A 16,077-nucleotide genomic window follows, 5' to 3' on the forward strand; every position below is an offset into this window, starting at 1 on the left:
ATATTTACACATTTATTTTTCTCCAGCAACTTTTGAACAGTGCATATTCACTTCAGAAACAAAAGCATAACTTTTGTTGAGATCTAAAAGTTATAAAAAACATCTTGAGAAGCAAAATGAAACAGTGAGAAAAAGAAAGAGGAAAAATTCTAATTCTCAGTCTTCACTGTAATTAAACACTAAATATGAGGACAGTGGGAAGAAGATTTTTTGTGAAGATCTTATTACTTTAGCCGATACCACTCAAGAAAAAGCCATCATTGTGTGGGACATCGGAGTTTGTTGTTCTGTAAACGACAACAAACCAAATAGACAAAAAATGAGAAGCCTGGGCTAACGTTATCCGATTATGACGGTCTGTAACAAAAAAAAAAAAAAAAAAGAAGTCAAATGACTGCTTGTCCAATAACAGGCAGTATCTGTAAGTATCTCACAAAATACTCCAAATGCTTCATAACGGCCAAGACAAATGAAGTAACTGAGAGGACCCTTAAAGGCCTGTGAAAATATTATTCCAGTTATATTATTCCAGTAAGTTCAGAGACATCTCCATCAGTTCCATGAACTACAAAAGTTGCAAGAGAGAATGAGGTTGAACACTGCAGATAGATAAGCTTGTAAAAATTAAATGGAGGGAGAGGTTGGATAGCAGAGCAGGTGCCATTGTTACGCTAGGAAACTCATGAAGCCTCAGCAGAGTGGCCTGAAAACCTATAAGATGTCTGCAGTCAAAGATAATTTTCAAAGAGGTTCACACACAATGTAAGCTACTAGAAAGTGTGGCTGACCCAGAACTTATTTAAATCCTCACTTCTCACCATATAAGATGCTGCAGGTATGTTCTGAAGTCTCAAATAAGCTTTCATGCTTTCAATGGTTTAGATTTCCTGGTAACAGAGGGAGAGACACAAAGAACTGTCTTCTTCACATGGTTATAATCTGACTCACCAGCATCCAAAAGACAAAACTTAGGCTTTGACCAAGGGTTAATGCCCAAGGTGCTAAATGGGATGGGCAATCTTTTAGAAAAGAAAAATGAATGCACACAGAACTTAACTCAGTGTTTTGCTGTAATTGCTGGCACACAGACACCACACCACATTCAACATATCCAACATTACCACTCCTACCTCCAGTACACACACCACACAGTAGTACCAATTATCTAGATACACAGATTTTTAGGACATGGTGCCTTTGCTTTTTTCTTTAAAAATACAAACCCTATAAACAAAGCTTCTTTATCTAGAATAATAAAGGAACAACAAGGACACCTTCTGTCAAAATATTACTGTGTACCTCCCTCCCTTCCGTTCCTTGTAGGCAGCACCCCTGGGTTTAGCTGTGCCCAGAACTCATCCCCTGCACAAGAAGGCAGGAAATGCTACTGATCAGCTCTTTGTGTCTGAGACCTTGTGTCTCTCAGTAATGTCCACAAACAGAACAGGGCTGGGACAGCTTCAAGCACTGGCCTGGCACTGCCATGCTGTAACTACTGCAGGTTTCCTCAGTACCTCACCCAGAAAATGCCCAACCTGATTGCCAGGAAACGTTCCAAACAGACTGAGAGGACTGGAAGGGGTGGAAGGCAGGTTAGGTTTGAGAAATATGAGCTGGGTCTCAATACTACACAACTGTAGGACCATTTTATTTACTAGTACAAGCTAGCCTCCAAAAAGCACTACTGCTTGAGGCACCACCCAGTCCATTACCACAGCCATCTGTGGTAAAGCCACTTCTGAACACCCTCCCTACAGAAAGTAACCCAATTCCCTGAAACTCTGCTTGATGTTGATTTTCATTAGTTTCTCCCTTCTGAACTAATAGTGTTGAAATTGCAAAGCTGGACTGTCATTTTCTAAGTGCTGTCAAGGCATGTTTTTTCTCATAGGCACAGCTGGCAGGCAATATTAAACCAGATTAGAGCAAGCACTGTGGGTACTGTAGAGAAAGGATTCCAGATGTGTGTACAGTGCAAGACTTTCAAATGACCAGCTATACTGCACTGATTAAAAAATTACTTACATATTTTCCACATCATACTTGACTGCAAAAGAGATTCCTTGTTTACATAATCCAAATGAGTGAGCAGGAAGACATCAAGAAGTGTCAATGACTGCAACTGTAGTTTTCCAGCACTCTCCAGTAGATAATGCGCATAAACCTCCCCTCCCCAAAACCTCTGTCTCTTCCCTGTCCACAAAAAACCCCTTTGACACACAATCTGTTAGATAGTGTGCGGTTTGGAGGAGTTAAGGGAAAGAGGCATCATTCTTCTGACAACTAAGAAAAAAAAAAAAAAAAATCAGACCTTAAAACTGCTTCAGAAACATTCTCAGCATGTTCCTTGTTTACATGGGTATGCCATCAAGTAGAGCATCTCTTAACTTCCCAGCACGAAATGAGCAGTGATTTTTTGTAAACACTATTTCCTTAAATGTATATGAGTGGGCATAGAAAAGAGGCTGATTTATCTTGTATCTTTCTGCTGCTCCATCTTCCCCAGTATTTACAACATTAGATACAAGAAATGTCTTTCAATGAAAGAAACACCATATTACCAAATATAGGAGCACTTTAAGTTCCCCTTCTTATCCCAGTTCTACCCAAATGACACCACCACTACTTGCTACATACAACTCTTGACACTGAAATCTGTATTTTGTTGTACATGCTTTAGCTACTACTGTACATTTATGCCACAGCTCTAGCTACACCACTATAAAAAAAAGGGGAAAACAGTTACAGAGAGTATCTTCCTCAGGGATTTTAGAGACAGGGCAAGGGGTAATGGGTACAAACTTAAACAGGGGAAATTCAGGTTAGATACAAGGAAGAAGTTCTTTACTGTGAAGGTGGTGAGGCACTGGAGGAGGCTGCCCAAAGAAGTGGTAAATGCTCCATCCCTGGCAGTGTTCAAGGCCAGGCTGAACAGAGACTTGGGCAACATGGTCTAGTATGAGGTGTCCCTACCCATGGCAGGGGGGTTGGAACTAGACGATCTTAAGGTCCTTTCCAACCCTAACGATTATATGTGGTAAAGGCACTGACTCTATAGCTCACCAAAATTGTCATTTCACAATACAGCTTAGCCAGTCTAACAGCTAACTTACTGAAGGGCAGGTCTTGCTCCTCTTCCCTTCTCAGTTCCTGCACCAGCTACTACATCTGTGCTCCCAACCCCGCACCAGGATGGAAGCTTTAAGAAAACCAATGCCTAAGCACAGGGGGGCAGCTGTCAAACACAAGCAGTTTGTCACATCAGTGCTGTTTCACACCAAAACTGCACACAAGAGAAAGGTCATTGTAATTTATGTTTTTACAAAAGGTCATAATTGCTTTGGGGACTGGACTGCAGTGTCAGAGCCCAAGTCAGAGCCCAAGTCAGAGCCCAAGTCAGAGCCCGAGCACAGTTGTTTCACCCCATGCTAGTGTGGTTATGTCCAAAGTTCCTGGGAAAGTCTCAAGTTTAAAGACAAAGGGCATTACCAACTATCCATAGCTGAGTTTAGCTCCAATGCTGCAACATCCAGACACATGCACTTTTTTATGTAGGGAAGCTGTGGAGGATTTATTATTAATAGGAAGCAAAACTAAAGTAGAAATCAGGCAGCCAAGAACTAAATAGTTACAAAAAGGAAACAAATTAGTTTTACATTAATTAAAAAAAAAATAAAATCTGATTTACTGAGTGAGTGATAAAGCATTTTGATTATTTGCTTTAGAACCTCACATCCAACACAGCTAATATATTAAAAATCAATATTCTAGGAGCTCATAAACAGGGCTTTACATATGCATTTTCTATTACAGCTACACCAGCTACAGATACAGTTTATTCTCACATAAAGTGATTATTTTTTACGGTAAAAATGTTTTAATTGCTGAATACATTTCAGGTATTAATTACAGAGATAGTGAACACAGGATAAACTTGCTGAACTCCACAATGTGCAGCTACTTTAAAGGCTGGCCAGGTGAGGAGAAAGACAAACAAAATGGTCAGAGATAGGATTCTGCATTAAAATAGTCAAGTTCTGATCCTCAGTCTTATGCTCAAACTCTTCAACAAGTGAGGCTCCACAAACAGAAGGAGTGTTAGTCCAGGTGTGAAAAATAGCCTGTTCTTGTTCCCCACAGGCCAACAGTATATGTAACTCTTCATCTTATATTCTGCCCAGGAAGTACCTGCATTCAACAGTCGATTTTTACGTTAAAGTTTTATTCCCACTACAAAGGAAACAGATTTCTCCAGAATAAAAACCAGAAGCTGGAAAAAAGCAGTTATAACTCAACCTAAGTGGCACAGTTGTTCCGCACTATGTTCAGCTACAGCAGTGTACAGTAAACAGGCCTATAGTCTTTGTCTTACTTCACCTAAAAACAGGAGCAGGACCTTTAACCCCAGCTTTTTTGCTTTGTAAACTCTTAACATTCTCATTACAAGGCACAAGCTGGAAAGCTGAAGATTTGCCATGCACATCCTGCTGGCAAGTGGAATTTGAGATTAATATTGTCTTACTGCAACTACCAACTGGTTTCCACGGGAACAAAGACAAAACCATGATAAGATATTCACAGCAGGCAGGGAAGCATACTGACCATGCCCTGTCTACACCACATTCACGTCTGAAGGTCTCCGACACAAGAGGTGACATGCACCATGTCACAGCCATGAACTGACTTCACTTTATTAATAAAAAAATGCTTCAGTTTATGACACATTCTAAGTGAAAAACTGACAATTTGCTTTGCTAGATGTCCTCTTAGCTGACAGATGGAAGCAACTAATAATTTTCTTATTACTATCTATTTATTCTAAGTGGTGCTATTAACAGGAAAGAATAACGATGCACTGTACTACGCAGTCCTCAACAAAAGGAGTTGTAGAACCATCATTTCCATTTTACAGATGCAGAAACCAAGGCACAGTAAGATTAAAGTGACCTACTGAGCCTCGGGTAGCAAACCAGTGACCAAACACAGTCTTTTGCACTCCAGTGTATCATTACTCTAAGTGAAGGCTGCTTCCCTGCATAACAGTTCACGCTTGGGAGTAAATTCTTTCCCATTTACACCAGTAAAGTCAAAAGTATTTGACTGGTGGAGCTGAAACGAGAATCTACTTATGCTCACTGAAGCATCATTATCAGATACCTTAGCACACTTTTTTAGAATAGTTTCTTGCCATATCCAAAGAGCACGGTGTTCGTCTGAAAGATTCAGCAATGTAAAAAAACTTCCTCGCCCTGGTTCTGTTACTGTGCTTTACATGAGCACTGTATTTAATCTCATTAACATCTTATCTATTAAATCTAAACTTAGATTAACTGGATGGCATGGAAAATTTTTACTCATATTGAACTCAAAGCAAGCCTTAGAAAATATTTGAATTTTTTTTCCTTTAAATTAAATGCTCCCTTTCAACTTTTAAGTAGCATATAAGAATTTTTAGATAAACAGTAAGGCTTAGCAGCATGCAAATACTTTAAGAACAATGTCTCCCAAAGACTCTGACATACTTCATATACCGATTTATCATAATAATAGAAAGCTCATACTAGCTGTCTTCCTAAAAGGCATACATGGGACTGAAGGGGTATGAATGTTATATTGTATATATTCTGCTCCATCAGAGTGCTACTGTAAGCATAAGGACGATTTGGAAAGGCAGGAATATCTACATGCAGTTAGACACCCCTGACACTTCTTTCCTCCCAACTAAGAGTAGACTGGAAAACCAAACATCCTGTACTTCCAAATATTATGAAAGAAAATAAAAGACTACTAAGATTAGATGTCTAAGTGACTGATATCAAGTCCTGCACACAAATCGCACTTCTCGTCTGTTATGGTTATATGCAATACACTGGGGCATCAATCTGGAGCTAACTCTTCTGAAGCACCAGCTTAATCATAATGACAAAGTTCTGAGCTAGAAACATCAAAAGGTTTGCTTTCTGTGCACATTTGTGATTACATTTGTTTTCACCCTTGAAGCAGAATTAACTCCATGCCAACTTGGCAGTACAAGAAAAAAACAAAAAAAACCCAGAAAACAACCCACCATTTTCAATATGTAGCTACATCATTAATATACTTTATGTGAAAATAGAACAGCATATGGCAAAAGAGATTATGGGGATTAACCAATTAAATGGTATGACTCAAACCAACACAATCCATCAGATCCGTATTTTGCAGTGAGGAAAGCAGGGCCATGGGAAAAGGACTTCACCCAATGCAAATAATGAAAGACAAACTTCTAAAAAGTAACCAATTTGGCAAAAAGTATCTGCCAGGAAGGAAGGAGAGATAAGAAATGCTAACAAGCAAAAAACAGACTTTGAACACTTCTGGATGTGTCCTTTTCTCATTAAGGCTGGATTTCACAGCACCTACTTGATGCAGAATTTACTACAGGAGGTTCCACAGTACTATAATCGTGATGATAAACTTGATACTCAAGTACTATTTACATGCTTAGGACACATAATATTAAATTTGATGTGCAAGGTTACAGACCAAATTCCTGTTAATATAAAGACACACCAAATATCTCTTTGAAATCAAGTTTCCACAAACCTGAAAGAATAAAATACTGCAGCAGGGATTCAGGCAGAATGAAGGCCTGCTCCTAAGAGTTGAATGCAGATGACAATCCTAACATACCAGGTCTTACAGAGAAGCAATCATCTTCATCTACATACTTATGCAGTATGTTCATCTAAATGTATGTATGTTTGTTTATATATTTAATGGAAAAAAGGCCACAAAAGTAGAGGTATCTGGAAACAGTTCCTCCAAAAGGTGACATTACTGTCAGCTTCATGCAATTGCCCTCATTACACCTTGTGTAATCCTGCAGGAAACAGGCCAGGATTTTGCTCCCCTCAACGCCTGGGACACTGGGCACTTGTCTGAATAGAATTCATTCATTCAAGTTCATTTGAGATCACTCTTCTACAGCTATTGAAGAAATGTCAAAAAAACAAGCAACTAATAATTCACAGGTATACCGGTACATGACCAAAGGATTTAAGACTTTAAATTACTCAAGGACTTAATATACAAATTGAAATACACACTACAAAATAATATAAACACTTATTGTATACTCTTGTAGCTAAACAAAAGGAAACAGTAACAAACCAAAGCCCTTCTTAGATTTTATCAAAGTGTCACCTTAATATAATTTTAAATCGCAGTATTATACAAACACATTAGCATTTTCTTTTAAGAGCTAAATGAAACAAAAAGCATGTTGGAAAGTTAACTGCATACAACTTAACTTTCATATCCACAGAGAAATCCCAAAAGCACTTTTTAATCAATGCAACCTCAATAAGCGCACATTTCTGTATCTTAACTTTTCATTTGAAAAAGGGACAACTTAGTAGGGAAGGAGTGGAAAATAGAAAGTCTCAATAAAACAGATGTAGTTTCAAGTCTTGACCACTTACAAAGGAATAAGAAATTATGCACAGCTGTGTAAAGGAACTGTCCTTATATAAAACCTCACTGTGGGTGCCCAGATATGGAAGCAAATGAAATTTATTTCAAGTTGCTAAGTTTCCATTTCCTAACCTATATTACACCATTTTATAACCACCTGATCATTTATCATAATATAAAAATCTAAGAGTCGTCTCTTACGGATTTAATATTAAACACAAAGAAGTTCATGCTTTACTCCTATCTCATGCTTCTGAGCAAACATAAAAAAAAGTCAGTTAAAGGAAAAAAATGGCCCCAAATGCATCAGTGACAGCTTTGAGATATGTAAGCAAAGGTCTATGAAAATCAAATGTTGAAGAAATTTCATTAACAACCTTCCCCCCACTATGCTTAGCAGAAAAATGTTATTTTATACAGAACTGTACACATTTCCAAGATGTAACATGCTACTAAGAAAGCCCTTCATATAATTTACTTCCAGATTATGGTCTTGGTATCTAGAACACGATGAAAGCATCAATTTAATTAAAAAAAATAAAAAATTAAATAGTAATTTATCTGCTTACCTTGCGGAAAAGAATTTGGTTGCACTAAGTACAGATATGCATGTACTATTTTAAACAAAATTCCTATTGGCCCAGGTTCATGGTATGCACCTGTATCATATGTCTTGGCTGGTACAAATCCAAAATCCAAAGTCCCAGGAGGCGGTTTGTATATAGGCTGTACCTCTGAAACGGTAGTTCCACAAAACAGTAGCAGCAGCAAACAGAGTTCCACAGCCATAGCTAGCAGTATTCATAAATTGGAGGTAGAGATATTTGTCCCACCAAGCCTAGAAATCTTCAATACATTCACCTGGAAGTTAGCCTTCCAGCCAGGAGTACACTGCTGTGCCCTCACACAAGGTTCTTCAACGTATTCTTGCTTTAGAGGGGTACAGAAGTCTCTTGTGGAAATCACTCAGCGCACCATCTCTGGCAAAAAGAAGAAAGAGCTTGTTAAGGTGTGTGCAAGCAAATATTAAAATGCAAGATAACCTGGAATATTATCTAAAAACTGAACACACTGATAGTTGCAAAAGCAAGCTAGATTGGACAGAAAAGGAAAAAAATAAAATCAAGATTTGGTAATAATATGGTCTAATACACACACTGTACTTGAAAGAGGGGCAAAAAATAATTATGCATAGTTCCAGGTCAGTGAGTTTTCAAATACAAACAAAGCAGAGCATTGGGACAGCTCCAAAGGAACCAAAACTAAAGGAACCATGTCTGAATTGCACTTCCAACTAAGTACAGTATGTCATATCACAACCGTTACACAATGCATTTAATCAACCACCTGATGTTACTGTAGTTTATGGCAATTATTACAAGTCATATCCCGTAGCTTCTTTATCTCAACCTTTCAGTAAAACCTTCTAGATGCCAGCTACTCCTAATCATCCTCTAAGACTGAGGAAAGAAATTATGACTGAAAAGTTAATACCACAACATAAGAACCTCACCTTCCTGACAGGTGACAACAATTACTTTCTATTAACTCAAGCTATCTCAATTCTCCCCTCAGGAACTGGAGAAGTCAACTCAACAATTTTTATCCACGGCTTGCTAAAGCTGAGTGTCATTAAGGTGAGTTTGGATGCTTACACATTTAAGAAGGCTCTGAAACTACAAAATCACAGCAGTCTAATCAACCACCACCTAAGAAATGTAAACAGAACATACACACACACCCTCGGGTTCCAACAGAACAACTGACCACATCTCCATCTACCTGGGGCTAGGCAAGATTTCTTCACCTCAGCATGGGCCATGGTGGCCTCCAAGGAAACAGGTCAAGAAAAACCCTATTAAGTAAAAGGGAACAGAAAACTTCTGCCACTTTCTGACTTCAGAAAGCTGCATGTACTTGAAGATCATGCAAGTGATCACACTGACTTTCTCACCCATCAGACTGGCTTACCTTTGATATGGCTTCAGTGATATACCAGAGTGCTGCTGCTGGGAATACCTGGGAATGTGCTTTTCATGACAAGCCACCCCCTTCAAACTGGGGAGCACCAAGCACAAACTGCCTTTGCTTAGCATAGCTGTGTCTCTGTTGCCTTTTTCAGCAGCACTACTGAACATCAATGTTTTAATCTCCACCATATTTTTCAGACTATTCACTTACAAGAATGACAGCAAAATAACACAAACGCCTCACAGCGTCAGTCAGAGCAATCCTACACCACCACCTTGACTTCCAAGGTGCCTCCAGGTCAAAGAGATGCTGAAGACAAAAGACCTAAAAAAATCAGTAACAGGGTAGGATGTCTCTCCCATGCTTTACAGTCTCTGTTAAAACACAGGCTACCTTTCTGAAAACCAACAAGAACCCGTGTTGCAGGCTTGTTTAGCAGTCTGTGCTGCCCTCAAAGGATAGTTCAAGATGACGAAAACATGGAACAGAGGAATACAAGAATACATCAAAGAACTAGACACAGTTTAGTTTCCCTGAAGTCCAATTGAGTGAAGAAGAAAAATTCAGATCTATTTTTCACCCTCATGGATAATGAAAATCAAGAAGAATGAACAGTAATAATGCTACAAATAGCAGAATTATCCAAGCCTTATTGAAAAAGGTGATGTCAGTATTCACTCTGTAATATGATGCTCAACATGGGAACATAAGAATTTAGAACATAGCAAACTGAGTATTTTCCTATCTGAAAAAGGATGTTTTGTTAAACAATAATGAAGGGGGGGAGAAAAAAAAAAAAAGTAAAGCTCCAAAATATTTTTCCAGCTTTCATTTTTTCTTGAGACATAGTTTTTCAGCCTAAAAGATATTTTTCAGTGAATTTTTCCTTTATGTGCCTATTACTACAGGGCTGAACACAGACATGGTAAAAAAACTGAAGACTACTTATGCTGCAGTTTATTGTCAAATCTACAGAAGCTCTATGGGACAAAATATCACAAGACCAGAACTATGTGTAAAAAACCAAAGTATTTTGTGTTAATGACAGAACAGTGAAGATTGGGCAAGTTCAATACTTACAGTTCACCTAGACTTTCTTAAAGAAAAAGGTTTAAAGACTTTTCTAAGTAAAGTTAAGCTTTCTAGAGATTTCTCAAGTACAGTTGTAACACTTCAGTGAGTCAGGAAAAAAGCTCATGCAGTGACTGAGCCTTCCAAGAGTTAAGGAAGTAGAAACAAAAGCACACAATACAGGGAAACATCAGGTGTCTCTGAGAAAGATGAAATTGAAAGGAAAGTGGCCTCCCTAACTGGTGTCTTAAGGCAAAGCTAGAAGACAGGGCATGTTCTCTGTAGTGTGTTCTGCTATACTAGGGAGATGGCATTAGAACAGAAAACACATGCCACTTCTTCGTTGCTGTTAGATTCTAGGTTAAGGACAATTTAAATTGCATCTAATTGTACAAACAGACAAAGCAACATCAAAACTTCCTCACAGTACAGGGAAATAATCACTATGTCTGCTAGAAATGTGAAGTTATGTATTAACCAAGCCAGAAAGTTGGCAGTTTTAAGACAAGGACATTACTGAAAGTGCAAGGACACTACCTATACTGCAGATAAAAAAAGATACCCTGCTAAGTGGAGGTACATAAGCAGCTGAATTCTCCAACTCTACATAATTTTCAGTTAAGCTTTTATAAAATTCAGATTTTTTTTCAACAGAGCGGCAAGTTTCTCTCAAATGAAAGAATCTGCATAATTCCAACCATACTTTCTTCCTCTCCCTGTGTTGGCAAATATATCACGAGAAACACACTATATGTAATCTTACCAGGCAACTCCTCCAGGCTGACACCAGATCTTCTCTATATTACATAAAAACCTAATATATTTTCAAGGTTACATTAATAATGATCAGGAACTCACAGAAACACTACTACCTCCAAGCATTCAATATGTATTCAACCTACCTAAAATAACTCAGGTATAAAAAGCTCTCAGCAGTTATCCTTATCTTGATATCTAAAAGAAACTTAGGTGCGGGCACGTTAGTAGTTAAACATGCTAGACAAACAACACTGAAGAGGAAAACATAAAAATCTATCCATGAAATTTGTAACTGTGAGAACTGCAAAGTGACACACACAAGTGACACACATAGCAGTTTATGGTGCTCTTAGCTGCAGCATGTGGTCATCGCATTTCCTCAAAACCAGCATGGCATCACTGCAGTCAGTGAGCTACAGCAACTGCCAGCACAACTCTCCCCAAGTTCAAATAAATAGTGAATGAAAAGAAGCCACATGCACCTTTGAAGAGCTTACATTAATCATCAAGATAGCCATTTTATTAGTATGCTTCAATTAAAAAAAAAAAACAAAACAAAAACAAAAAACACACAAAACAACACAAACCTGGAATACTTCATAATAATTAAAATGTTTATTTTCTGTGTGGTTTCCCAGTGTCCACCTCTAAAACACTAGAGCTTTTGCTTTTTATTCTGTGGTTGTCACTAATAACTCCACATGTACAAGCCACTGAACATAATTCCTAGGGTTTTAAACACTATCTGTGGAGAACACCATCAGCCTTTTACCAAATATGCCGCACTATTATCATATCTCTGATATACCCAGTTATTAAAAAGATTGTAATATTTTCCAAATCAAATAAAGCTTCAGGAACTCCACTGTAAGTTTCAGAGGGTGAGAGGAGACAGAGCAAGAAATGCATTAGTTCAGGAACTGCTTCCATGATACATCAACTCTAAACAACCGAGCTCAGAAACAGCATGGTGTCCAGCTCTTTGTTTCAAAAGGGCTGGCCTCCTTCTGTTTAACACTGCAATCCACGCAAATACAACACTGCAGTGCAGTGATGCAACAATGATTAACCCTGTGAACTGAAATTCAGTCAGCCAAAGGCTTGATTGTTAAAGCTCAATATGGGAGCCTGCTGGCCATGAAGCATGATGGGATGGAATACTGGAAGATGAAGTTGTACATAAGAACACAAAGGATCTGGCTATGTTGGTTACATCTTTTAATTAGTCATCTTAAGAACCCAACTCCATAATCCCCCTTGAGGCTGCTCCAGTGAGAGCAACTACCAGAAGAATGAAATAAAACATTCAAACAGGTAGTTACAGTACACTAAAATTCCCAAGCAGGTATTAAAAAAAACCCACACCACCACCTTCCCATTCAAGAGACATGATGAGCCACCCAAGTTAGACACAAGCAAGCTAAAAATGCAGAGTTTTCTGTTACAAAAGTCTGTCCCAAGCCTACCAACAATTACAACCTGTTGCCACAGGAGTAGTAGGAAGCAAATAAACATAATAAGCACAAGGGACTGCAGAACAGAGTGGCAGCACTGACAAAACCCAAACAAACAGGATCATCCTCACAAGATAGCCTCAGTATGCATCTCATGTGCTTGCTACATCTCAAAACAAGTAAATGTTCAAGTCAGGAAAAGCTGGATATTCAGAAGCCAGTTCTCTTTGAGCAGCTACTTAATAATTTGAAAATAAATAAAGAAACCAACACCAAAAAAAAAAAAATCCCACTGTTTTACAAGTCATAACCATTTGCAAACAACAGAAAGAGATCTGTAATAATTCTAAGCGAGATATTTTACCCAGAGCATCAGCAGGTCTGATTTTTAGCCGAGTACTTAGATGTTTAAAGCACGTTTTCACTAGCTGAACAACAACAAAAAAAAACCATACTTAACTTGATTTTAAGTGGTGCATTTACCCTAGCATTCATAGAGCATTCCTTATGAGAGCACTTTTCAGCACCACATACAAAATGCTGAAACACAGTAAAGCCAACACATAAAAAGGCCTGATTTTTTGCTAATGTGAAGTGATAAGGGCTGAGTACGAGTCCCAATACCAACATACTGCAACAACAGACCACACATACTCGCATTGGCAGTTGAGACCAAGTCTTTCCTCCGTCATCTTTCCATTTACTAGAACTGTAGAGATCTCTTCCTCTACCACTGTGCTTAGTCCTCGATCTGCAAACTGCATACTAACACGGTACCGCAACTATGCCCTGCTGGAACACCGACCCCTTTAATAGTTTCTTCAGCTGCTCCCCGGCATACGCGTGCAGAAGGAGACATAGCCCATGCTGACTGCCACAACTGCCCCTTCTCCCCTGCTCTCGGATGAGGTTCCGAGCTCACCGCAGAGCTCACCCCTGCCGAGATATAGGTCTGACCATCTGGGGTGAGCTGTCTCGATGTGCCCAGGCACACACGGCGCAGCAGCCACCAGCACCACCACCTCTATTAACTCCCCCGGGGCGGCACCACCGCAGCGCTCTGCCGTAGCGAGCAGGGACCCCCGGCGGCGGCGGCGGGCGGGCCCCATCCCCGCTCACATCCACAGCAGCACCGCAAAACCAAAGCAGTAGAGGCTTTGCCTCCTGCCTCCTCCGTCCCTGACTAGCCTATTTCGAGGCCAGCACCATGTCCCAGTCCCCCTGCCCCTCCCGGGCTGCTCAGGCCCCACCGCCCGCCTGCCCGCTCCTCGCCCCGGGCAGGTGCCCTCAGCGGACACCTCCTCCCCACGGAGAGATTCCTCTCTGCTGGAGATCTCCGGGGCTCTCCCCGCCTTTCCTCTGTTCAGCGGGCAAACACTCACAGCCGAACCCGAGCCCTCCTCACCCGAACCCGCCACACACGGCTCCCCGGGGAGCAAACCCGCTTCCCTCGCAGCGCCTGCCGCCCCGCTCTCGTCAGCGGGCGGGTCCGCCCTCTCTCCCCGCGGACCGGCACACACCGCCCCGCCGTGCCGCAGACCCTTCCCCCCAGCCAAACGCGTCCCTCCCGCAGAGCCCCTGCCCGCAAGCCCGCTTCCCCGGCTCCGCTCAGCACAGACCCGCCGGCCGGCCCCTCTGTCCCCACCTCACCCCGCGCTTTCGGGGCTCCCTCCTTCAGCGCTTCCATCCCGCCACTCCCCGCTCCCACAGGTCGTTCTCCCAGCCCCGACTGAGCCCGCCGGGACTCACAGAGACCCCCTTCCGGCAAACACCCCGCTCCCTCGGCCACCCGCTTCCTTCGACGGTCACTCACCACTCACCACTCCCCACACCTCTCACCCCCTCACCCGGCTTCCCACAGCAGCTCCGGGCCCGCTCTCCTCCTATGGAGAAGGGTCCCTCCTCTCCCAGCCAGGACCTTCCGCCTCCTGCAGCGGGAGCAGCCGGGAAGACGGGGGAGCCCCACCCCCACCTGCTGCCGGCCCCGCCGCGGGCAGAGCGGTACCGGGGCAGCGCTGCTCCCGGGATGCTTCCTCGCGTTCCCCCCCCCCCCGCAGCACTCACCGGCCAAGCGGGAAACGCGAGGCAGAGGCGGCGGGGCGCGGAGGGCACTGCGGGGCGCGGTACTGCCCGCTCCGCCTGCCTTCTCAGAGCGCCGGGCCGATGGTGCTGCTGCTGCCGCCCGCGCATGGATTATGGAGGGCGGGCTCTGCCCCGGACCGGGGCTGCGGGACCACCCCGGCACGCTGGGGCTGAGGGGGGAGGAAGAGGAGGAGCGTGAGGGGCTTAACCCCGGAGGGACCCGCTGGCGAGCGGGAGTTGGGAGCTTTTGTGTCGCTGATGTTGAACCGCGGTCGAGCAGATCAGGCTGAACCTGTACTCGGGCCGGCGGGAGCATGCAGTGATAGGCGACCTGTTGCTCCGAGGCAGGATCTGTCTCCTGCCCTCGTCCCACCGGGAAGGTGTCTGGGAACGCCGGGACCAAGGGCCGGCCTCTGCCGAGGCGCACCCCTCCTTTCCATCCCAAGTGTGGCCGTGCCTCACACCCTTTTTGGTGCTTCTCCTAGGGCTTGGTGTGAGTTCAGCCGGATTTGTTTTCCCATCAAGGTGACTTACCCCATTAGCTTTTGGAAAAACATCTTGTTTTACCATTCCCGAGGGGTGTCCATAGTTTCTAACGGGGTTATCATTCCTCGTCGGGCGGGTGTCCATGTTTCATTTTCCTAAGTGGTTTTGTTTGTTTCTGAGGGTGTGTGATTTATAGGTAAAACGAGAAGCACCTTTCCTACAGGTTACAGTAACATACACTTCTAAAGGCTCCTGTGCTTTCCTCTTCCTGCCCTTTTCAGGTTTTATTTGCAGCTTTGGTATTTTAATATGGTCTCCCCCATTGCAATGTTAAAACAACCATGGTTCTTATCTCTGTTACTAGATCCTTTATTTTTCAGCAGCACAAATAAGGCAAAGCAGAATTTGCACTGGATATCCAAGGTCATGCTGGTTCCTTGGAAGTACTTAGAACACTGATGGAGAAGGTGTTTAGTCTCTCTTTTGGCAGGCAAAAAGAACTCAAGGCTGTGGCAGCAGTCTGCATTGCTAATGTGAGTTTGGCCAAACATTGAACAGCTTTCCCATAGATGTTCTTTGGTGTTGCTGAACTCTACCTGCATTTCAGCTCAGGAGGTATGCCAGTGATACACAACAAAGAACACGTTGCCACATTGGCTGCCCATAGAAAGACCAGTTATTCTGACTCCAGCTAATCCTGGATTTGTTCAGCAGGAGGACAGAGTGGCACAACCCAAAACGGAGTGACACAGAGCTCAAAGAAAGGATCTTGACCCAGTTCTTTTTATAGTTCTCATAT

The 16,077-nt window shown here is 42.1% G+C and overlaps 1 protein-coding gene across 11 annotated transcripts in view; it reads right to left on the reverse strand.

Annotated features, from left to right (window-relative positions):
* PROM1 (prominin 1) overlaps positions 1 to 14,832 on the reverse strand; it is a 65,337-nt gene extending 50,505 nt beyond the window's left edge. For 3 of the 11 annotated variants that reach the window (XM_061379648.1, XM_061379645.1, XM_061379650.1), the window contains exons 1-3: positions 14,775 to 14,808; positions 9,197 to 9,283; positions 8,025 to 8,435 (exon numbers count right to left, since the gene is read on the reverse strand). In XM_061379648.1, coding sequence (XP_061235632.1) covers positions 8,025 to 8,244 — 220 coding nt within the window. In that variant the 5' untranslated portion in view covers positions 8,245 to 8,435; positions 9,197 to 9,283; positions 14,775 to 14,808. Of the gene's footprint in view, positions 1 to 8,024; positions 8,436 to 9,196; positions 9,284 to 14,774 lie in introns of those variants that run through there. The other 8 variants (XM_061379649.1, XM_061379651.1, XM_061379652.1 and 5 more) reach the window with 7 other exon arrangements.
* Between the last annotated feature and the right edge of the window lie 1,245 nt (positions 14,833 to 16,077).

The sequence above is a fragment of the Neopsephotus bourkii genome, unplaced genomic scaffold, assembly GCF_033783945.1.
Source record: "Neopsephotus bourkii isolate Nb327-2 ecotype Australia unplaced genomic scaffold, CSIRO-AGI_Nbou_v1 NB_1780, whole genome shotgun sequence".
Lineage (NCBI taxonomy): Eukaryota > Metazoa > Chordata > Aves > Psittaciformes > Psittacidae > Neopsephotus > Neopsephotus bourkii.